The sequence below is a fragment of the Nannobrachium achirus genome (genome assembly GCF_963921795.1).
Source record: "Nannobrachium achirus genome assembly, chromosome: 7".
In the NCBI taxonomy this organism is placed as follows: Eukaryota; Metazoa; Chordata; class Actinopteri; order Myctophiformes; family Myctophidae; genus Nannobrachium; species Nannobrachium achirus.
Genome location: NC_137816.1, coordinates 54,614,192 through 54,639,690, shown reverse-complemented (window position 1 = coordinate 54,639,690; position 25,499 = coordinate 54,614,192). Strand labels below are relative to the sequence as shown.

At 42.3% G+C, this 25,499-nt stretch overlaps 2 protein-coding genes across 2 annotated transcripts in view; both read right to left on the bottom strand.

Moving 5' to 3' along the window:
• The window catches only part of LOC308287886 (USP6 N-terminal-like protein), a 32,446-nt gene extending 27,980 nt beyond the window's left edge, over window positions 1–4,466 (bottom strand). Inside the window, exon 1 of the mRNA XM_080729213.1 lies at window positions 4,260–4,466. The gene's annotated coding sequence lies outside the window, so the exon portion shown is untranslated. The remainder of the gene's footprint in view (window positions 1–4,259) is intronic.
• Window positions 4,467–6,670: 2,204 nt separating this feature from the next.
• Window positions 6,671–25,168, bottom strand: LOC308288103 (para-nitrobenzyl esterase). Its single transcript, XM_080729449.1, has 10 exons — window positions 25,091–25,168; window positions 23,773–24,049; window positions 22,128–22,551; window positions 19,738–19,845; window positions 18,100–18,296; window positions 13,592–13,791; window positions 13,432–13,490; window positions 11,440–11,607; window positions 9,747–9,986; window positions 6,671–8,340 (listed from the first exon to the last, which is right to left on the bottom strand). The coding sequence occupies exons 2-10, from the start codon at window positions 24,040–24,042 to the stop codon at window positions 8,198–8,200; spliced, it is 1,809 nt and encodes a 602-aa protein (XP_080585575.1). The 5' UTR covers window positions 24,043–24,049; window positions 25,091–25,168; the 3' UTR covers window positions 6,671–8,197.
• Window positions 25,169–25,499: the final 331 nt, after the last annotated feature.

Sequence of the window (25,499 nt, the reverse complement as noted above, 5' to 3'; positions counted from 1 at the left end):
GAGCAGGATCAAGAGAAAGAAGTTTTCTATTCCCAACCTGGATCTGGATCTGATTATATCTTCTGTATAGTACTGTGTTCTATCTGTCTGAGTTAAAAAATGGATCTCAATGTAAATAAGCTGCGGCTTTCCTGAGCTCATCCTTTTAGTTGATCTTGTACCAGTGAACTGTACTGTCATGAAACTGCACCTTTTCCTATGCAAACTACTAATAAATACTTCAATCAATCAATCAATCAATGCAAGAGGAAAATAGCTGATCTACAAGCTCACAACGTGTTGCGATGTTGTGAGCTTGTATATCGGCTATTTTCAAACATCCAAGGTATAAAATAGGGCTAAAGTGGTTTATGTATGTTTTATAATATTATAATTTATATTGGCAAATTAACTAGTAACTAAAGTTTTCAAATAAATGTAGTAAAAGTACAATATTTGGATCCGAGATGTGGAGTATAAGTAAAAGTATTGGAAATTGGAAATACTCAAGTAAAGTACAAATAACTCAAAACTGTACTTAAGTACAGTACTTAAGCAAATCTCCTTGGTTACTTTACACCACTGCAAGACATTAAGGCTTGACAAAAGAGTCAATACCACATTCAATGAAGAACAAGACAAGAGTCTCTTTAATTCGATGGCCAGCTGCTAGGCTTATGAACTGGACTAATTGGTTTTAGTTATTTATGGGTCTATGCAATGACAAAGGACTTTTATTATCGCCACGGTTACCTTTTAAATGCTTTTAATGTTTTAATGTTTATTCCCTCTTGGTTTTAACCTGTGTCCCCTCCTCTGTATGTATGTATGAGCTATGGGATATCTGAATTTCCCCTTGGGGATCAATAAAGTATCTATCTATCTATCTATCTATCTATCTATCTATGAGGAATACAGTAGCCTATAAGAGGAATGCAGTACAGCAGTATGGCATGGAGATTGGGAAATGTATGGTTGGTGATTTCTGACTCCCTAACACTGACACACACACAAAGAGAACCCATCACAGATCGATAGCGAGGACAAAGTATCTGCCTTCGTGGCTTTTACTATGGAGGGGGGTTTACAGGTCAGAGAGACAGATCCGTAATCAATTACAGACTGTAAGTAGTCACAGATTTGATCCTCCCAGTTGCCGATACGTCAATACACACTCTGCACAGCCAAGTGTCCTTGAGCAAGACACCTACCCACTAAATCACAGCTGGCTCTGGATTTAAACGTATCAGCCAGAAGACTAAATTGCTAACATGCACACATCATGCACTGATGTTTGATTGCATAGTGGCCTTAACGTCTACCACAGTGTGGTATGGTGCGCTACAGGATCCAAGCCTGTTGGTCCCACAGCGGTAACCCAGCCTTGTGTTGAAATGCCCCAGTGTCACCACCCGAGGCAGCGAAGTGGTAAAGAATGCGTGTATAAAACTGTCGCTGTCACTTGACGAGGGTTTGACGTTAAAATGCGATGATAATTTGTCTGCCAGTGGGCCATTTGACCACTCTGAGTTACAGTCACACTCGCCCAAAAGGGTCAAATCCTCTCCGCCCATGACCCACATCTGTGTCTGAATGTGGGTTAACAGCCAGGCTAAATTATTCAGTGTATGGAGTCTGCATCTAGCAGACGGTCAGTGACAGATTCAATGCAGCAGTCAACTCAAAACCCATGGCTCCTCCACAGTTCTCTCTGCAAAATCAGTCACCGACCGGACATGGTTGGATCAGTGGTTTTCAACCAGTGGTCCTGGGACCACCAGTGGTCCTTGAGGGGGTTCCAGGTGGTCCCCAGCTAAATGATGGAGAGAGTTGGTAACCAAATGGACCCTTGTAGATGTTTAACTCTTGAGAGCGTAAAGTGATCCCAAATGGACCCGTATTATTACACATTTAGAGAATGTAGAAGAATTGTTATTTTGATCAACGATTGCCTCAACACAGCATGGAATTGTGGACAAAATTGTATCCACCGGTAATAGAATAACGTTTTGGGTCTGAGAGGCTTAATCTCATCAAATGGTGGTCCGTGGCTCAAATGTGCCCAATTAATAATGGACCTTGGTATGAAGTCTAAACCACTGACTTATGGCCCTATCATAGTACAGTCAGGGTGATAAGCCATCACCGCGGTGTAGTCTTTTAAAGTCAGAAAACTACAACATTACATCATTCGTCACAGTGAAGGGCTATCAGCGTGAACCCCGGCATCTCTCCTCTGTTTTTACCTTCAGACATCTCCCCATCACCCCGTTCACTGATTGGTCGATCTAGACCTATCAGTGTGCCCCCTGGTTTCAGAGGCACAGAGGCATGATTGTCACGGTGATAGGACTTCACCGTGACTATGATGGCCTCCACTTTATCTCATTTTTAGGTGATAACTCATCACCTAATAGTTGAGGTGATCACCCTTCACCTCGGACTATGATAAAGCCTTTAGATAAGAAGAGGGGCAGGGACCACCAGATTTCCTGCAGGAGGACGGTACTTGCGTGACATAGTGTACAATCAAAGGTGAATAAAGTTGTAAAAAAGAAGTAAGGCTTTAGCCAAACACACAGGATCAGAGGTAAATCTAGATGAACTGTATTTGTTGGAGGAAAAGGATTATTTGAGTTATTATTTGAGTTATTCCTAACCTTAACCTCAGTAAAACAGTGTAACCCTATTCCTAATCTTAACCTCAGTAAAGCTATGCTAGACCCTAAAGTTATATCTAACCTTATCCTCTGTAAAACAAATACAAGAATACTAGAACCGTTCCACCAAGCGGTCAGTGTGAGGTCGGGGGAAAAGAATGTAGGCGAGAAGGTTTTCCAGCGAGTCGACCGGTTAGGCTACCTAACAAACATATCGTCATTGTCAGGTGGAAACCTTGCATGTCCAAAACCGTTTGTTTTGTGTTTATCATCTTAAAAATGATTTAAACTAGTGAAAAGCATGTGATGCGAGGCGTTGCATGCTTGTAGATCTGCTATTTTACTACTTTTGTGTGACACTTTTGTATGATGAAGTAGGGCTTTCATTTAGAGAAAAGAAAACTACAGATATGAAACCTGGAGACAGATGACTATATCTTCCTTACCGATGCCGTTTGTGAGTGAGTTTCTCAGAATGGCCACAGCCCTGCGGACATGCAGTCAAGAAGCTGAGATGGGGAAAATAAGCTGGGAGGTGGTTGTGTGTGTTTTTTCTGTGGCACTTGGAGCTCTTTAAAATATGACCCATCATATTCTAAGCCATATGGCAGAAGCAGCGTGTGGTCAGCAGACCAAATCATAGAGGCCTTCAGGGGTTCTGGCCCAGTTCCTGGGCGGTGCAGGGCGGTGGCCAGCACCATCCCTATAGACTGTCCAGCATGCAGCTATAGTGTTGTTTAAGATATACATATGCACATGCCTACATACGCACACATTATTAATGCATGCACATGTGTGTGGGAATCCACAGTGGTGCACAAACTGCACACATTACATCTGAACTGCTCTCTGGCTCTCTTTCTCTCTCTCTCTCTCTAACACGCACGCACGCACGCACGCACGCACACACACACACACACACACACACACTATGGCATGCGTGCGTGCGCGCGAGTGTAGCAACGTCCATGTGGCACGATTTGCGCTCGATACACACACACACACACACACACACACACACACACACACACACACACACACACACACACACACACACTGCATGTATCAAACAGAGTCCAAAGTGCAATTTCACACACAGGCACAAACAAGTATTATGCTCATCTCTCTCTGTCTCCCTCTCTCTCTCTCTCTCTCACACACACACAGTCACACACACACACACGCACACGCACACGCACACGCACACACACACACACACACACACACACACACACACACACACACACACACGCTTGATTCCTGCTGTCATTTACCTGTCTATTAATAGATGTGATAAAGTGTTAGGTCGGTGCACTGTTTAACAAAGGGCATCATTCCAACATTCAGTTTTCAACCATTTCCATCAGGCCTGCTGCCTGTGTGACAGGGAGAAGAAGAGCTATACGAACCGATGATGTCTCAATTGTATGATGCTGATGATAAAACAATGTAAATTAATATCAGGGCCTGACGGAATGCAACTGTCATCAAACACAACAAGCGCGTCGCACACCGCGTGGAGGCTGGCGAGCCTTTATTCTCATGAGAAATAACAGTATGACAGCTATGTGGGTTATAATATACATCTCACAAATAAAGGCAAAAACAGTCGCTATTTACCGTTTTTCTTTCAAGGTGTTTCTGCGCTATCCGTGCAGCGACAATGAGGCTTCAACTCGTCCAGGCATTCTTTCCCTTTCTTTGTCGCTTCACGAATCTCTCTCGTGCATCCAGTCACAACAATAGCCGTTTCTCTCTCTGTCTCCACGTCAGTCCATGATAGGTTACCGTTATGTTACAGTGTTGGCTGGAAGGCTGCACACAGGAGATACAGACACAGAGCGGCGGACTGAGCAGGCGCGGCAGCGTGGCATAAATAAACCCTGGTCTAGATCACTGGTTCCCAAAGCACTGGGTCGGGAACAGTTTGTGGGTCGCCGACACATTTTTATGGGTCCCTACATTTAGTTTTTAATTATTTCAAAACCTATCTAGGCCTATAAATATATAAAAGATTGGCATGAATTATGAAAAAAATAAAAAATAAATGCAATGATTTTTAAATAAAAGCAAAATACAAGAAATTCCCAGCCAAAAGTCTCTTTTGGTCAAGAGCTTTTTTTTACATACCAGTTATGTATTGTGAAAAATCGTTTAGAAAACCAGCGGTTGCCTGACAACAAACCAGCCAATCACGACGCTATATCGCCACATCCAGGCGATGGGATTGTAGACTGAATGTAATACATATGTAACTTTCTGATTATTAGATCATTGGTTCTCAAAGTCAGATCCGGGGACCCCCAGGGGTCCTTGAGGGAGTTCCAGGGGGTCCCCAGCTAAATGATAGTTAGGGGACCCCCTGACAGAGTGTACAAATGGAACCAGATCCATTGCACTCTCCAATTAAATTAACATTGATTAAATTGGCGTCTCGGAGATAGAAATACCATTAAATGGGGGTCCTTGAAATTAAAATGGTTGAGAATTACTGCTATAGTGCCGTACAAATCTTCTTATGTAATGGGGGTCCCTGGCATATCTTTTCAAATGGGGGTCCGCGGGCTAATAAGTGTCAATTTGGGGGTCCTTGACATGAAACGGTTTGAGAACCACTGGTGTACAAAGGAGCAGCGCTGTATGGCTGTACCCCATTTAAGTGTGATTCTGGCTCCATCTGCTGGCCAAGTGTAGCTTTTGAACTTGAAGTTGACTGCTCTGCTTTTGGACATTTCAAACAATGAGCATTGAATGAACAAACAAATTAGGAGACATTCATTCCCTTTATGATCATTTACTGAAGATATTCAAAGCAAATTATAACAAAATCCATTTGATCATTGCATGATTAAAGATACCACCTGAGTAAAAGAAAATGTTGATCAAGGCCGGTGTTAACTTTGACAGCAAATTCAGACATGGTCTTAGTCTTTTGAACAACAAACATTTAGTGTTAGTCTTAAGGCCGTTCCATACTTCGACCGAAACCGCTGTTTGTTTTAGTCTTATGAAATAGTTTAGTCTATTCTACTTAGACGCCTAAATATCAAAATCTTAAGGCCTCTCCATACTTCGACCGAAATTTCCGAACTCTCGTTCGGTCCAATGCTTTTCAGAAGTCCCGAGGGATATCATTTTATGGTAGAAAAGGACCTTTTGACCGAAAACGGCGGTTTCGGTCGAAGTATGGAGGGGCCTTTAGTCTTAATCAACAAAATGAATACTGATCAAATCAGTCAGAAAATAAAACAAATGCATAAAAAGAAATCCCTTCACAATCACATCACAGAGAGTGCACTTATAATATCAGTGTCAGGAGTGCATGTTTGATAAATGACTTGGTGCAATCAGTGGTAAATCATGGAAAACACATGCTGAGGCAATTCCTTCCCTTTAAAATGCACTTTTACGCATTTAAGATAACAAAACATGACAAAAATAAAAACAATCATTACTTTTTCACATTACGTTCTTCATTTTCATTACGTTTTCCCCTATTTTGGAGTTAGGAACTCCATGTACTAAACGCTGTCTTGATAAAAAAAGAAATCCCTTTGCTACGATAATCTGTGGCTGTCTGCTATCCCATACAGTGAAAAATACATCTTGTATAAAAAATACACAAAAATTGTGAAGAAACATTGACAGTCCAATGGAAAAATAGTGGCTAAAATAAAATATGTCTGTGCTGGCATTCAGTTATAAGCAATGTCATTCATTGTTAACCACCTTAACCCTGATGTCCCAATTTTGGGAACGTCATTATAGGCATTATATGCCCATAAACAATTTGTCACAACGTAACACACTCTGAACTTGTAGATCAGCTATTTTCGCTGCGCCACCATGAAGTACAAAATATCACCAGAGAAATCAGGGTTAAGGCCCATTCCCATTGGGCCAGATAAACAGGTAAAAAATATCAGAAAGATACAGATACAACAAATATCTGTCACAGATATTTGTTTTATCTGTATCTTACCATCCACTTGAATGGAGAAAGATATTGTTTTATCTGTTTATCTGGCCCAATGGGAATGGGCCTTTACACATGTAACCTTTGGGCTTAAGCGCTTTATAAAGTCAGACAAGAGTAAACATACAAACTTTCCATGTGCTTTAAATCCTGGGGTCCCAAGAATATATAAAACCTTACTTACCAACTTACACAAATCAACCTACTTAATTCCACTAACACACACATTCAACCACATCCACTCTGCATAAGCAACACTGCTGCTGACACTTTACATTCACTTTCACACTTCATTTTGTTCTTCATAATTTATGCTGCCCTTTTCAATCTACTTCAATAAATACTGGTCCTGGCACAAATAGCCACTAACATGGGCTCATTTGGTTCTATGGGGTGCTACCTCAAAGCAACAAAGCAGTCATATCTATTAAAGATGGGGTGCCATGATATCCCCCCCCCCCCCCCAAAAAAAAAAAACATGATGATCAGGTATTATGATTTCACTAGGAGGAAGATTTTCACCCCAAAAAAGTGTACAGAAAGTGTTAAAATTACCAGTTCATTAAGTATGCCTGGTTGTCAGGTGGATGGTAGTCTCGCGTAGCCAGACAACTATTCCACGATCTCCGAATGCTATATAGCAGGGAGTAATGGAAGACATTTCCGTTCATGAAAATATATTTAAAAATGTAATTTCAGCTAAGCAGCAAGCTATGTATGCTTAGATGATTTTTATTTATATTAGGATAAATGTGCGCAATGTTAAAAATGAAACGGAAGTGGGGAGGAGGCTTCACTTCCTCTTTAACCAGATACTCATCGTTCTTCTTATGTTATCACAGACTGTATGGCGGGAGCATTTGCAAATTGCGGAGTCAACAGTCTGGCCACGCGAGACTAGGTGGGTGGTGACCCAGCTGAAGTTAGCCACACCCACAGTGTTGGGTGTATAGTAAAAAGGGAGGGGATGATATTATGATGGCATTATATCAGTGTATTTCAATTGGGCCTTTTGACTCCAAAAAGAAGAAACCAAAAATACACAGGGAAGACATATTTGCACATTATAACCCCACCCGGTGGTTTATTATGGTGCGTTCAAATCTGAAGAGATATACGTCGCCCCGTTCGCACGGCGCCCGGTCGCGCGTCGTCTCGTCTTTGCATTCACTTTGTATGTGATCGCGCCGCCCGAACTATCCAGGTTTGAACGCACCATTAGAGTACAGGTAACTCCATAGACACATACAAAACAGAAAAAGTACAAAACTATGGCACCACCTCTTTCAAGGGTTGGATTGGGGGTAAGTCCCTGTGACATACTAGCGTCATGTCCAGGGGGTGTACTTGTACATCAAGCTGCCTCACGCTACAGAAACAGGAGATATGCTCCTGCCCTATGGGCCTCATGGCTCGGCAAGGCTTACCAATTACTTACGGTAAGAAAAGCACTCGTAAGGAATTCTCCTTTAAGACTAGTGGTTAATAATAATGGTCAGCTGTCACCCGGCCCCGGGGGAGAGGACTGGGTGACCACATGGTCACGGATGGTCCAGAAGACAGTGTCTGGAGTCATTTGGGGTCAGTTGATTACGGCATAAGGGTAGAAACCCCCGTCCTGCCAGAACTGGCAGTGGAAAGCAGAGTCGTTGTGGACTACGGACAAGTCGTGGGACAGCAGGGCAATGCCTGCAGGGTACTCTGGCCACTGGTCCTCCATCTTACCTGGAAGAAAGAGTAAAGGTGTTGATTAAAGTAGAAAAAAGAAAAGAAAAAAGCAAATAAAGTAGCAAAAGTACTGAAACAAGGCTAAAGGACATTCACAACAGGCACTATAACTACATTATTACCCGGCCTGTTTGGATTCTTGATTCTGAGTGGTCGAGCGCTGAAATCAGAGGTCTGATATCCCACGATAACAGACCGCTCCGCTCTATAACAGACCGCTGCCTAATCAACGGCTCAGAGCAGCTGCTGCATTCAGGCTGCACTGCGTGAATTTAGTGCTGTATGCAACATGTCTACCATGTAGACAAACACACAGCGACATTTACAACTAAACGTTGCTCTCAAGAATGTTTTTTAAAATATTTTAAGCGAGAAATCGACGACGTAGTATCAGAAAATGGATTCTATCTAATCAGCACTTCTTTGTTTTCCAAGGCGACCGTGTCGCGCTGGGGGGACGCCCAGCGCGACACTTGTGGAACACTTCCAGCCGTCTGTAAACAAGGAAATACTTTGTTTTGTTTTTACTTTTGAGTCGAATTATTAATTTTATTTAGTAGCCGGGTAATAAGCGGGATAATGAATGGCTCCTTGGTGAATGACGCTAGATAACATCCCTTCGGTTTGATAACCGCCTCGGGAGTTATCAAGCCGTCGGTCTGTTATCTAGCGTCATTCACCGCGGAGCCATTCATTATCCCTTACATACTAACTATAAAGATATAGAGCTATATTTTCATCAATGCCTTACCCCTTATCCCTAAACGTCTTTGCGTTTTTTTACTATTTTGAAAAACATATATAAAAAAAAAAAGAAATAGACGATCTACGTCAACACATTGCGGGCTAGATCAGCTATTTGAAATATATAAAAAAAAACATACTCTCCCCCTGCCTTCGGCTGGTGGAGACAATGATTTTCAAAGTAGTGAAAAATGGCAAAATAGTTTAAAACATTCTTACTCAAGTGGTTGGCAGAGTCCACAACACAACTTTAACAAAGACAATGGTGCAAAATATAGTTATAATAGTTCTCTCCATTCCTGAGACCGGTTCAGGCGTACAAACACAGGGTGCTTACTGCTTTTCAACTGGCAAAGAACCGGGTCGGGTACTCGGGTTCTTTCTCCCGCCTATGGGATGAACCAGGGTTGAGCTTTTCCACCGAGAACCGAGTTGGTTCCGTACCGAAAAAGGTCTTTCGGAACAGGAACCACAAAATCCTTGGTTCCTCTGGTACAATCTGGTTCAATTCAATCTGGTGGAAACGCAAGCCGGTTCACAGCCGGTTCGCAAGAACGAACCAAGGTTCTAAGAAAGTTGAACGGCACTGGTTCTTGAACCAAGGTTCTTTTGGTGGAAAAGGCCCCACAGAGTAATCAGACTGTTTGTGCCTTGCTTACCCTCTTTGGCGAAGTTGACAAGTTGCTCCGTGAGCAGCTGCTGGAAGGCCTGGTCCTCCACAGAGAGGGTCTTCTTCAGCAGGGACTTCAGCCCGCCGAAGAAGGTCATAGCGTCCAGCAGGTGGAAGGAGAAGCGGCTGGGGAAGCTCAGGAGGCCACTCAGGCCAGCGGTGGATGTGTTGACCGGGCCAGACGGAGTGTGAGTCACCACGTAGCGATACACAGGACTGTGCAAGGCCGCTGGGAACAGAGATGGATTCATTAAAGCAGAGACAAAAACGTTTAGATCGGGTACACATTATAGAGTATTATTATTTTATGCTTTAACTATTGAAAAACAGCAGATATACAAGCTCACAGCGCGGCACCGAGTGCCGCGCTGCGAGCTTGTAGATCTGCAATTTTTGAAAGATTTTGACCCGATTCTATAAGTGTCTTTTGAATCCTTCTAAGGTTTTTTTTTGAAAAACCTATGTTTCTATGTCAGCAATCTGGCCAGCCATCGTCAAAGAAAAGGTCCTTTTCACTTCAACTGGAGCTCAGTTAGTCTGTTCTTGAGAGACTACTATGTCAGTGGTTCTCAAACGTTTTCATGTCAAGCAAACTGATATTTATTTGGCCACGGACCCCCATCTCAAAATATCTAGTTCCAGGGACCAATGTAGAATTTTGAACTGTGAAATGAACTAGTTCAATTTAGAAGTTTTGAACTTGAACTTGAACTAGTTCATTTTGAAAGTGAACTTTCCCAACACCGATGATTTACTACTGTATATCTGACTGGGTATTTCATTTCAGTTGTCACTGATAATCTTTTATCTTTTCACTCAAAGACTCTGTAGTGTTAAAGCCAAACTCTCTCCTAAAGATAATTTCACAGCCCATAGAATTTTAATTTTGAAGGTACAGTATTTCTGCCAACACATAAAATGTACAGATCTGTGGACAAAATAAAACGACAGAGCCAAGTCAGCAAAGCTATTCAGCAATTACTGCAAATGACACCTCCTTTCTTCCAAATAGTGCACTCAGGAGTATAATGGTAATAAACATCAAAGCAACACCTGCAGCAGAACTGCTAGCAATCCTGGAATGCCGAATGTTACACTGTGTAGGTCTGGCAGCCTTCAGTAAAAATGTATGTATGCATTCAATAATAATGAATTAATAAAAAAAGAATATGCCGAAGGCAAGTCAGAATCTCATGGCACGCCTGTATAGTATCACAACACCTTGTGAGCTTGTAGATGGGCCTTTTTCTCTATATATATATATATATTATATACATTGAGAAACGCGTGGCTCAGGGGTAGAGAAACTGTCCTTAGAACACAGGGTTCCTGAAAGGTTCCAAGTTCGATCCCGGGCTCCCCCAGAGTTAGTGCCGAAGGGTCCTTGAGCAAGAATCTGAACCCCTAGTTGCTTCCGGTGAGCAGGTTGGTGCCTTGCATGGTTTCCTCCACTGAATGTGCGTGTGAATGGGTGAATGTAATGCACAATCTCTGTAAAGCGCCTTTGATAAAGGTGCTATATAAATGCACCATCTACCATTTATAAAGAAATATATATACTGTTTATTACAATAATAATGTGTGGTTGTCACAAAATCCCAAGGCACACCTGCACTTGTATCATGCATGGTACACCTTTTGAGAACTACGGTCTTAAATCAGTGTTGTGTATGCACGCGTACCTGCAGCCCTGCGGGCCAGGTCGTTGTTGGGACAGGTCCACCTCATGTCCGTCACCATGGTGGTGTACAACCTCTCGGGACAGCGGTCCGTGGTGGGACATTTTGCAGAGCTGGGGTACCGCTGTAAAGCCTCCTCAGTGAGGTTCTCACCAAATGGCCTTAGTTTGTCTGAGTTGGACACAGCAAACATAGTAGTAGTAGAAGGGGAAATATAAATACGTACAAAGAGGCCTATCTATATACAGTAATATAGATGTGATGGAATATTATGTGATAATTAACCCATTTAAACCAGGAACGCAAATCTGTGTCACTTTAGATTTGAACCACTTTAACCATTATTTTATGCTTTAGCTATTGAAAAATAGCAGATATACAAGCTCACAGTGCAGCACCGAGTGCTGCACTGCGAGCTTGTAGATCTGCTATTTTTGAAAAATCGTTAAAAGGTTTTGGAAGTCTTTATTATTTTTGACCTGATCCTATAAATGTCTTCTAAATCCTTCTTCTAAATCAGTAATTCTCAAACCTTTTCATGTCAAGGACACCCAAAATTGTATGTATTTGGCCGCAGACCCCCATCTCAAAATATGTTGTTCCAGGGACCACCAGAAGTAGATATTTGAGTTACAAAGGTTTGCTCTGAAAAACATATATTCAAAACATTACACAATTTCGCAAAAATACCAGATCTACAAGCTTGCAGCGCGGCACTCGGTGCCACGCTGTGAGCTTGTATATCTGCTACTTTTTGATAGCTAAAGTATAAAATAATTCCAGGTAGTCTTAATGAGTTAATTCATCACAAGGCATTGGCGGAAACAGCATTTAATCAACGCTGCAAACATGGCAGCAATGTTTGACATGTTAAGTTCCTTCCGCAGTAAGGTCACTCTTGGAACTGTCAGTTCAGCACGTGGTGGCATTTAGCTTGCACTGATCGGTCAGCTACTATCATATCAGCCCTTGGGATAATCAGATATCACCCTCTCTGAACTATGTGTGTGTTATTCAAAATTAGCAAGTCTTCCACATGGGGCCTGGGAGAATTGTTATGGGCCCTCATAATAATTCATAGAGGGCCCAGGTATAATTATTGGTTGTGAACCGCGCTGTATAATCTGCACATGGTAACATTCACATGGTGCGGTTCACCTGTGCAGCGGTTCTGGTGTCAGCATCATTACAAAACGTTTCAATCTTAGAGACGTTATACCATCAACATGTGGAACGCCCTCCCACAAGCCTTAAAGGGAGCAAATCCCTAGCCTCCTTCAAAATTGGTATGAAAAGTCACCTTCAGACAGCTGCTACCCGTGACTTGTAAATAGACTAAGCCCCCATGCCCCCCCCCCTTTTCTTTTTTTTCTGCCTTTGTATTTGATATTATGCTTTTGAAACTGATATTATCCTAGATAAAGTACTATGTTCTATCCGTCTGTCTTTCAATGTTATATGAGATACTTAAAGTGTGGTTCCTGTGGAAATAAGCCTCGGCTTTCCAGGATCTCCTTTTAGTTGACCTTGTACCAGTGATTTGTACTGTCATGAAACTGTACTTTTTTCTATTGCAAACTTTAATAAATTCTTCAATCAATTCAATCAATCAATCAATCAATCAATCAAGAGGTCAGTCAGAGTATTATAGAGCAAGGGTCTTCAACAGGGGGTCCGGGACCCCTAGGGGGTCCTCAGAGTTACTGTGATAACGCCTCGCAGGCTATTTTTGGCAAAGAGGTTTGTAGAGGGAAAAGAAGAGCAGACTGAGTATTTGACGGTTCAAGTGGTTAAATGTCTGAAAATAAACATTACTCCAACATGATGACGATGTGCTGTCAAACAAGTCTAAGCTGTCTAAGAAATCTATGAACATTTTTTAATCTGCAACACAATTCTATACAATGTGTAGTGGGGGTCCCTGCTTCATCTCTCTCTCAGCTAAGGGGTCCTTGGCCTGAAAACATTGAAGACCCCTGTTATAGAGTATCTCACCTGTCACAAACCATGTGTAGTCCTCCCATGTCCACGTGGAGATGTTCTCATACGGGGGGCTACGAAGGAAACGCAGATCAACTGTTAACGTTTGGGATACACAAGATGGGGTGAAAACATTTTTGGACAACATTTTGACCTGGCCAGAGCAAGCAGTCACCTGAAGTCCATCTCCTGCCACGTGGTGCCTATGACGAATGGCACGTCGCTGAAGTTTCCCCCTTTCTCCCATGTCTCAAAAGGCGGGGCGCTGAGTACGTGTCCGTCCACCACCGCTACGGGCCCGAAGAACTCCCCTTTAGTGGGGAGATCCACCAGATCATCCGCTGCCCACGACGGATACTCCTTCCATGGGATGGCCTAAGGAAAAATCATGGGATTGACATCTAGACCAACTGCACATATACAGTATGCTACCTTTAAATGCATTTTAAATCTGAGTTTAAATTTTTTTCTTATACTATTTAAATTCTATTGAGAAAAAACAATGCTGCCACTTGTTCCAAAAGCTTTATACACTGTATATACAAAATTACACTATGTGACATAGCTCTGTTTAACACAATGCCCCTCCAACTGTATACATGTTCCCCATTTTCAACTTTTTTTATTTTATTTTTTGACACTTGTAAACGTATGTTTTCTCATGCAAATAAAGCTCCTTTGAATTGAAATTGAATTGGGTGTAATGAAGACTGCTTGTTAACGGATAACTCTCTCGATAGTGACACCGGTGGTTTGTGCCCAGTAAAATCATTGTTATTCTTCTATGTGTAACTCTGATTAGTGTACAAATGTAACAAAATGGGCTCGCACAGGTCGGTCCATTTGTTATTAACTAGAGGTTTGGTCCAGTCATAGTGAGGGAGGGTCAGATACCCGAAGAACCCATCTGTCTGTATGCCTTTTGTGCCCATATACCTGTATGGTAATCTGAGTTCCCAAAACTATTACTTTCATTTTGAAGATGTTTTTACTCTTACAGGGTTATAACGACGAGCCGCAATGGACGGCTGGTGAGCCCGTTTGATTCCCTCACCGCCTTGCCCCAATAAGTGTTCTCTATCTATTCAGAACCTCCTCTGGATGTGTCAGTCCATAGTATACACACGTGGCCGTGTGTGTATGCGGCCGGCTGGCCGTGTCTTTATGTAGCCTGAGTCTGTATGTAGCCTGAGCAAACTGCAATACCAGTGGCGGCCTGGGTGAGCAAGTATGGCTCTCTCACACACACACACACACACACACACACACACACACACACACACACACACACACACACACACACACACACACACACACACACACACACACACACACACACACACACACACACACACGCACCAACGCTCACTTCAAACTTGGGTATGATTTTTCAATAGAGAAGTGTTTTACTCAAGCTTGTCTCGGAATCTCAATGCATTTTCTGGTTCCCGTTACCTCGTTTCCCGCTGTTGCGCAGTAGCGCTCATTTGGGGAAACAATGAAATGCTTCCGACACAAGCTAAGCTTGAGTAAAACACTTATTTATTGAAAAATATGGACTGACACATCCCGAGGAGGTTCCGAATAGTCATAGGGCTGCAAGCGAACCTTCGGAGGTTCGAACGTTCGTTCGTTACGTTGGCAATCGAAGTTCGAAATTAATGGGTTCAGGTTTTTTTCTTTTTTTTTTCTTTTTTTACACGAAAAATAATTATCAGAATGTGATTGGCCTATTCAGAATATCACAGTAGTAGAGATAGCCAGATACGAAATAAGTTAGGCCTACCGGTAAACACTAACAGTTAATGGTGACCGTTATAGTAGTTATAAAATGCACCAGAACAGCTTGGAGCGATCAAGGACCGTCCTCCGCTCCAATTGCGCTCCTATTTGGGGCCGCGAACCGGGTGGCGAATCAGCCTCGCTGACACACGCTTGTTGACAGTGAGTGAGAGAGCAGCTGTCCTGGGCAGAGAGAGACGTGTGTGCTTTGAACAGCGAACACCCAGCCATCCACGCACCCAAAGATTAAACATCCCTTTCTCCTAAGCATGAGCAAAGATGGATTTCATTGCAACCCCCTAAAGGATCTATAATCAATGCGATGTATGGGGTTGTTACATCGAGACCAGTTTAGCCCGAACGCGACGAGCTCCGATGCAGTCACCAAGTCTAATCATCATCATCCGTGCAACTCCGCTATACATTGAGCCTGTTCGTCAACAAACTGTGCGACATTTTCTCCGATTGGGTTGGATTTTCCAAGTGTTAGCCTAGGTGTTAATGCGGCCACGCATCCACGCGTTTTCAATGGATAAAACAGCGCATTTAAAACATTTCCTAGTTTCCTACACTGTTTAAAGGTACAGTACGTTCGATGGTTCGAACGTCCGAACGTTCGGTTTTTATTCAATTGAACGAACCATCGAAGGTTCGATGGTTCGTTCCGAAAATCCCCCCGAAGTTCGAATCCCTAAAACAGGGCTAGATTACAGCCCTAGAAGATAGATGAACACAGGGCCGGATGTAAGCTCTAGTAGTAGGTGGGGCGAGAGGAAATGCCAGGGGGGCAACCTTTTTAGGGGGTCATAACGCCAGAAATGCATAAAAACCTATGCATTTTGGCACACTTATACCAATGACACACCACACCATGCTGTGTACAGTACAAGTCACAGAAAGAAATAAAATACACAAAAAAGTAAAAAAAAAAAAAAAGAAAACAATCACACCCGTGTGAACTGAGCGGTGGTTTACCCACCTCATAGATCATGTGTACCGATTTTTGTGACATTTGAAGAAAATATGTAGGAAAAGGAGCAAAAGGTGTGTTTTGGAGAAAATTCAAGATGGCGGAAAATCTATCCTGGCGCAAATGGGCGTGGCCTATATGGGGAGATGCGTCTTGACCCAAGGAATCCAGGGAAAAAAGAATTTTAATTTTCCGATCTACGGTTCAAGAGTTACGGGGCAAAACGTAAAGTGGGCCGTTATAGCGCCACCATGAGGCCGAGTGATGTAATTATTTTTCGATTCATTCTTAAAATCATTATGAATCTCCTCTCCGAGGTTTGAAACTGTAGCTCCAATGGTTTACGAGAGAAAAATACTTGAAAGTGATTTCTTGCATTGTCCCATTATAAGTCAATGGGGACAATTAAGCGTCGTTTTTTGCCGATTACGTCGGCATGGTAAGGCGGATCGGAACGAAAGGTAATAGCACACCATTCCCGGCCGAGCCGCACATTTTGATGTATATATTGCGCGAGTGGCGTAAATGGTGCGGCACTAGTTACGCGCCGAAGTTTAGGCTACATACAGACACGGACGGAGACAGACAGACACACACACACAGCCACGTATAGGAGCGTTGTGACCACCGCTCAAAAAAAACACAAAAAAAACAACAAAAGGTTAAAGAAATGATAAATAATGTGATGACAAAAGACAGACATGTTACTGGTGTGATAGCTATATAAACTGATGTGATTGACAAAGATGAATGCAAATGATACTATAAACTGATAGATATAGATTGATACACTGATATGAGACTAGATGGATGATAGATATGATACTGGATAGATTGAGACACTGAGATGACACTAGATGGATGATAGATATGATACTGGATGGATAGATTGATACACTGATATGACACTAGACAGACAGACAGACAGACAGACAGACAGACAGACAGACAGACAGACAGACAGACAGACAGACAGACAATGACATTATATTTCCTCCAAATTTGCGACAAGGAAAACAAAAGCACGCATCTAGCTTCACTGAATATTCCAGCCATGGTCTTCCTCCACGGTACCAGCCCGGGCTGAATGCGCATGCTGTCTTGCCAAAATGACGTTTTGGAAACACAAGATTAGCGGGCTGTGATGGTGCTGTTGTGCTTAAGCCAGTGCTGTTAGCAGCGGCCACTGCTGCGTTGCGAACGGCGACGCTTTCAGCTTGTTGCCGTGCTTGTGGAACTCAATTGGGGGTTAGGGTTTGGGTCGGGTCGAGGTCGGAGCAGCTGTACCCCGAGTCGACGACGGCTCGGAGCCTGCCTGTGGACTGACTGGAGCCGTAGCAGCAGTGCTACTCGCGTCGCGAGGTTTAGAAACCAGAAATCGACGCATATTGACCGAAAGAGCCAGAGAAAGAGAACAGAAGTTAAAGTGAAACAAGCTGCAAGCACAACTAAAAAACAAACTGTTCCTTCTCTCGATTAGTTCCTTAATGCGCTGGACAAAACTGAAGTTAGTTGGCAACCAGAAGTGGTGCGTGTACTTGTCTGTCGAGACGAGACTGACTGCTGTTCCCTCCTACGTCCTACGCATTCAACGCATATCGGGGGCGGAGCTGCTGGCCTGGCTGGAACATTATTATTTGTTTTACTTCTTTTGAGGTGCAGAGAGGGAGAGAGATGGCATTGGCGATCGGAGTTTTTAAAATGTATATATAATGAAATGGTGTTGGTTTTGGTGGTGCGACAGCTGTAGCATAATATAAAAAAAAAAACAACGAAATATATATATTTTTATTTTTTCATGCCATCTTGTTTGGTGGGGCAGACAGGGCATTTAGGGGGGCAATGCCCCCCCTTGCCTATGGGGAGATCCGGCCCTGGATGAACACATGACATGATTTTGCTGTGTGTGTGTGTGTGTGTGTGTGTCCTGCCTGTAGAATCTGTTTGACGGACAGCCCTCTGAGGCAGGCCAGGTCTTTGCAGCCCGTCTTCTCCAAGAACACCAGGTTGTCTGTCTCCGCCTTCTTCAGCGAGGCGTCGTACACGTACGAGCCGCTCATGTCCACCGCGGCGCGGAACAGACCCTTGGCCAGGGGTGACATCATCAGGGCCCACACTGACGTCCCGCCTACACGGACACGGGTTACATATTAAAACCCATTTAGGCCTGAACGTAAATCTGTGTCAGGTTGGATTTTAACCACTTTAACCATTATTTTATGCTTTAACTATTAAAAAATAGCAGATATAAAAGCTCAGTGTGCCGCACTGTGAGCTTGTAGATCTGCTATTCTTGAAAATTCGTTGAACATTTGTGCAAGTCTTTGAATATTTTTGACCCGATTCTATAAGTGTCTTCTAAACCCTTCTAAGGTTTTTTGAAAAAAAACTATGTTTCTATGTCAGTGGTTCTCACTTTCTCAAGTCAAGGACCCCTAAAATGATATGTATTTGGCCATGGACCCCCATCACAAAATATTTGGTCCCAGGGACCCCCAGAAGCAAAGTTTTGAGTTACAAATGTTCGCTTTAAAAATACATATATTCAAAGATTTGCACACATTTTCAAAAATGGCAGATCTACAAGCTCGCAGCATGGCACTCGGTGCCACGCTGTGAGCTTGTAGATCGTAAACGTAAAATAATAAAAGTTAACTAAATTCCATTTCTCGTTTTATGTCTTTTGTTTGTAATTTCTGAATGACACAGGAACTGGACATGCATGTCATTTACAGTATATCCACTAGAGGGTGTGTATGTTCACTTGTTCAACTAAAAACAACCATTGATTGATTGATTGAAGAATTTATTAGAAGTTTGCAATAGAAAAAAGTACAGTTTCATGACAGTACAAATCACTGGTACAAGGTCAACTAAAAGGAGATCCTAGAAAGCCGAGGCTTATTTCCACAGGAACCACACTTTAAGTATCTCATATAACATTGAAAGACAGACGGATAGAACATAGTACTTTATCTAGGATAATACCATAATGTAACATAATTTGTGTAGCATAAAATAACCTAAAAAGGAGGGCTTGAAATATATAGCTCAACTCAAGTGTACCAAATGCCCGAGGTAGTCTGTTTTAAATATTCACCCCAGTGATGGAATGTGTTTATAAACCTGTCTCCTGAAAATATAGTGTCAGAATCCTGTGGTAAACCTGTCTCCTGACAGAATCCTGTGGTAAATGCCCCTGGCCAGAAATGCAACAAGAAAAGAAACACTGGGATAAGCAGTGCGTGTACTTTTAAAAGACGGATAAACATTTTTTGGCAGCAAGGTGGAATGAAGTTGGATGCTAAATTTCAATGTAAAACATCAAAATGTGAGTGGAAATGGAAACCTTTCCTGCATGCAGATAATTCCTAGTTTATTTGTGCTAGTAACAGTAGAAACGTTACATATTGAACTTTAATGAAGGAAAACTCCATAGGTGAAGTCAACTGCCCACTACTATCTCTTAAACAGAATTTATCCCCAAACGTGAGATCATGGGTTCAAATCCACCCATGTCATCTCCTCACTCTCTGTGCCGTTTTCTTCATCTCTATCTAATTGCGTACCTGAACTTTGCCCAAAGATGGTGACCTTTGCAGGGTCGCCTCCAAACACGTGGATGTTCCTCTGGACCCACTGCAAGGCGGCGATCTGGTCCATGAAGCCGTAGTTCCCTGGGGAGAGACAGAGACATGACACGGCAAATTACAGTTTACAGTTTAGGCATTTAGCAGACGCTTTTAATCCAAAGCGACTTACATACACATCACTATAATAAGCACAAGATAATATGTCAGTACATTAACAACAATATAACAATATAACAAATGCATAGGAATATCAATCTAGAAAAACAATAACATAGGTAGACCACGCACCTAATTAGTAAAAGAATTCTAAAACCTAAAATAAATGCTATCTAGCTTCAAATTACCAAATGACAACCCCTCACTAGGGGTGGGCGATATGGAAAAATACAATATCATGATATTTTTCCAAGCTGTATCACGATACATGATCTTATCACAATTCTTTTTCATGTTTGTTTTATGGTTATTTTCAAGTTAATTATCACTACAACCAATACAATGTAACAAAAACTAAAAGAAAAAGGAGTAACAGACCATTTAAACCAGTGGTCCTTAAAGAGTGGGGTCCAGGGACTCTCTGGGTTCCTTTTGGGAGGTCTAAATTGACCCTTACAAGTATGTAACTCTGACAGTATACACATATACAGTATATACAAATATATACAGTATATACAGTATACAAATGATCATTTGTATACTGTCAGAGTTAAGGGGAGACCTTGACATTTTAAAATTTGAGAACCACTGATTTAGACCAAAATGCAGGATTAAATGAATTCTACAATGAATCTCTGTATTAACAATTCAACAGGATTTTTTATGTATCACAATATATATACGATATCTCTGAAAAGGCATATTGTGTAGACATTGTATCATCTCAGCGATATTTATCACCATATCGCCCACCCCTACCCCTCACCCCTGGCCTCGTTCTTCCTGTGGCCTGTTTCCTCCATCAGAAACAAAACCAGCTAAAACCTGTAGCCTTCCAGAAATGCTCAAACCTAATTTACGGTAACTCATTTGAAAACAGAGGGCCACACATTCAGAAATATAAAATAATAAAGTGTGTGTGCTTTATACCCTGTATATATAACATGTATATAAATGTGACATAGCTCTGTTTACACAATGCTGTAACTCCTCCAACTGTATTTATGTTCCCCTTTCTCAACAGTTTTTATTATATCATGACGCTTGCTTTGGCAATGTAAACGTATGTTTTCTCAAGCCAATAAATCTAATTTTGAATTGAATTGAATTCCCTATTTAGTGTGTGTGTGTGTGTGTGTGTGTGTCAATGTAATGCAGAGGTTAGGAAAGAAACTCCATTTCCCAAATCTTCAGCCGAGCAAGACAAATGACCTCCAGTTATCCAAACCACTATAATAGACATTAACTATTCATATCTTAATGGAAAAAGAATACACCCTCTCAAACATTCCCAGGAGTTGGAGTGAAATCTAAACACCATGAATATTTCAAACTAAAGCTCAGAAGCTGGGATAAACAGCTCATGATAACGTGATAATGTGCCACCAATAAAACCTCTTAAATGCAACAAGATATGCTGCAGTTAACGGAGCGAAACCCACAGAAAAGCAACCCATTTTACAAACAATCCTTCACAGCAAGCTCTAATGTATACTATATTGCTTGACTGGAGTGATTGCTTGCCAAAAAGAACTGATCTACAAGCCAACAACATGTTGTAATTAAATTAGGCTTTACTGTGCCTCACTAGCACTCCTCAAGAAGTAACAGTGATATTCAATTATGGACACTGGATGTCCAACTACCAGTATAGGCAAATTTTCATTCTAATCTAGCCAAACTCTACCCACAGTTGATTACAATATTTACTTAAAGGTGGGGTAAGTGATTTCACTTAAGTTTCAGTTTTCATGTAGGTGCCTTCCTTCCTTCCGCCCCACTCTATCCTGATTGGAGGAAAACTTGTCACCCAACAGTTTTTGAAACTGTTTTTTTCTCCTCACAGGGGATAAGGCTGAAGTCCAAATATGGACCAAACACTCTATAATATATAATATAATATAATATAATATAATATAATATAATATAATATAATATAATATAATATATAATTATAATAGACCCATTTTGTTATTATTTGAATTAAATCACTTACCTTACCTTAAGTTCTCCCTGTTCTGACTGAATTGTGTACACGGCTGGAGGAGTGACTCTTGGGGCAGCATGCCTCCTCATTGTGGATTTGTGCTACAGTGATTGTACATTTCTAGTGTATGAAACTGAAACCAGTGTTTTGTTGATGAAAGTCTACTATGTACATACACCTATATAATACCACTGTTATAACATGAACAGTGAAGAGGACTGACCTGAGGTGAGGGTGGGAGAGCCTTTACTCAGCAGCTCCAGCGCCATGAAGCCGAAGGCATTGAGCCTGTAGTTGAGGCTGACATAAACCACTCCCGTCTGGGCTGCCAGCTCCTCCGTGGGCGAGTATCCCTCCTCGCCCCCGCTCAGCATGTGCAAGTAGCCTCCATGGATCCAGACCATGACGGGCAGCTTGGCACCGGCGTCCAGGGTGGGCGTCCACACGTTGACAAAGAGACAGTCCTCCTGACCCATCACCTTGCCCGTCTCCGACATCGGGCGCACCTGCGGGCACATGCTGCGGAAGCGGGTGGCATCCGCCACGCCGGTGGTCCTGCACGTGGGCTCCGCTGGCGGCGCCCACCGTCGCTCGCCGGTGGGAGGCGCCGCGTAGCGGATGCCCTTGAAAGAGTAGGCGCCGTTTATCTGGGAAAGGAGGACAGCATCATCGAAACAGAAGTCAAGAGTCAGATCTCGAAATGCTTCAAAGATCAACTTTTGTGGTTAATATTTTGTTGTTGAAATGCTTTTTGTATTCACAAATTCAAGTTACTATTATGCTGTCACTTGTACACTTTCAGCAACTCCAAGGGGATAGTAACATTTTCATGGAATGTAAACTTTGCATATAATATAGCACATGGTTCTCAAACTTTTTAGCCTGTGACCCAAAAGAGAAATTAGACATTTGCCCGGGAAAAACAGCAGATCTACAAGCTCACAACGCATCGCTTTGTGCCGCGTTGTGAACTTGTAGATCCGCTATTTTCACTGCTTCTTAAACATTTTATGGAATTTGGTTGATTCTTCTTTTATTTCTTCATGAAATTACTGAGAATTTGTTATTTAATTCATGAAAAACATTTGGGGAATGTTTTTGAAAATGTTTAGAAATAATAATAATAATACAAATAAAATGTAGGAAACAAAAGCTTAAGGAACCCATAAAAATGTTTCCGCGACCCACAAATGGGTCCTGACTCCCGACCCACTGTTTGGGAACCAGTGCTGTAGCAGGTGCCTCCAACCCCATTCCCAGATCTATCTCACATGAGGGAAGAGCTAAAGCCTGAAAAGAACTGTTGCCTAAAAATGTCTAAACAGGAAGTACGGGAAGTACAAGGTTAATGTTGTCCAACCTACCAGAACTTTCTGCAGCCCTGAACTTCCTGTATTTCTGGTTAACCAAGACCTGTATTTATTTTATACTTTAGCTATGAAAAAAATAGCACTCAGTGCCGCGCTGCGAGCTTGTAGATCTGCTATTTTTAATAGTTAAAGCATAAAATAATGCGTTCCCGGGCCAAATGGGTTAAAACTCTTGTCCAGCATATGGTGCAAAAAACTATAAATAGTTTCTTTGCATGACAAAAGTTTCATGGACTGTTTCTTTCTTCATGCGTCAGTCTTCTTGACACGTAGCTTCAGAATTATTGCTCACAAACGACGCTACAGAACATCCGTTGTGTATAGCTATGTCTGCATACATACATACTCAGTAATATACATGTAACTAAACTCTTGTCTTTTGTTACTTACCATGTATTAAAGCTTACATCTTGTCCAGCATATGGTGCCCCCCAAAATCATTAGATACCTGTGTGGGGAGATAATCGTGTGAAGAGCGTAAGTATACTGTAAACTCACATGGCGTCCTCTGTACTCTCCGCAGTCGGTGGCCACCTGGGCCAGACCCGGGGGCAGCGTTTGGGCCACGTACGCCAGGTACCCGGCCAGGGTGAGCAGGGACGCCACGCCCAGGCAGATGAGGAAGATGCAGCGTCTGGACAGGACCAGGAAGGGGCTGATGTAGTGTCTCTGCCTGTGGTGGACATACTGCACCTCCTCCTCTGACTCGTCCTGTACCAGGTAACGGTACTCCGTCCTCTCCGGGACCTCGAACACGTCCTCATTCATCTCCGCTCTGGGTTGGGGGGGGGGGGGGGGGGGGGGGGGGGGGAGAGACACAGATTGCAACTTGACCCACCACACTCACTATATATAGCCATTTGAAATTATGTTACTGTACACTATGAATTGAGTACTAAAGGACCACAACGTAAACAAGCCATTGCACTTTCTTGGGTTTAAATCCTATTGGTAGACCTTGTATCTGAACTGTACTGTGCTGTGCTTTTCCTAAGCAAACCTCTATTAAAGTATTAAATCAATCAAAAGCCTATGGGCTACTTATGTGTGTATGCCATTTTAATCAAAATACTCAACGTCCTGAAAATGTAGCCTATTCTTCTTTATAAACAAGGCTTTAGTTTAAGCAGTGCATCCTGTACATTAAGGCTGTATATTGTTTTCCAGTCCAGGGGTACTCTGTCTGTCACCCAGCAGCAAGCTGCTCTTACAATAAGAGGAAATGCATGTCTGACTGGCTGTAGGTGTATTGTTATTCAGCGGTGACCGCATCAGGAGTTTCCGTACATGGATGGACTACTAATATGGATACATAGATGGAGCATCCGCCCCAGATGTTACGCTGCATTGTTATCGGTCGATAGCAGAGCTATCGTGGAGAGAGCCATTTGAAAAAAGCCGATCTGCAAGCTCACAATGCTGTGAGCTTGTAGATCGGCTATTTTCAATACCTTAGTTATCTGTCGTGGCCAGCGGTTTGGTTGCCTTTTTCGAAATGCGACAATAAGTGACAACAAATCTGCACTAGATTGACTGGTTCAACCAGTCTAGTCACTATCAATGTGGGTGTTAAATAATATGCGACACAATCACTAGAACTGTTGTACGAATATTATGGAGCAGCAAATGTATCAATAATACAAAACTATGAATATACTTTCTTTGCATGACAAAAGTTTCATGGACTGTTTCTTTCTTCATGCGTCACTCTTCTTGACACGTAGCTTCAGCATTATTGCTCACAACGACGCTACAGAACATCCGTTGTGTACAGCATACATACATACTCAGTAAACTCTTGTCTTTTGTTACTTACCATGTATTTAAGCTGACAGGAAACAACAACAACATGCGCACAACAAAACTCCACTGCAATTTGTCAGCTTCAGATCAGATCCCATGTCCCGGATGTACAGGATCCGAAGGGTCGCGCTATGATTGGCTAGCTAAATCGTTGCTAGGCAACCCAGCAGCATATTAAAATTAGCAAAAGATATTAAATGCGTTAATGAATACAATATTGAACATACTGAGGAGACAACAGTGTGCAAATATGTAACACGATCTTCCACCCAGGATACAAATACGATATTCTCTACAGCACAGGATAAACCTTTGTCATGTGCCTTTGGCTGTCGAGTGACCAATCGTTGACTATAAACAACCAACTATCTAACCAATCACGAGGCATTCGTCCCCACGGGCTATGGGATCGACTCAGTTCC

Excerpts from the sequence above, each read along its gene's own strand:
- LOC308288103 (XM_080729449.1), bottom strand. The coding sequence starts at position 24,042 with ATGAATGAGGACGTGTTCGAGGTCCCGGAGAGGACGGAGTACCGTTAC. Across the intron at positions 13,491-13,591 it reads TGGCAGGAGATGGACTTCAG|CCCCCCGTATGAGAACATCT; the intron begins GTGACTGCTTGC and ends TTTCCTTCGTAG. Across the intron at positions 8,341-9,746 it reads TGTCAACTTCGCCAAAGAGG|GTAAGATGGAGGACCAGTGG; the intron begins GTAAGCAAGGCA and ends TCTTTCTTCCAG.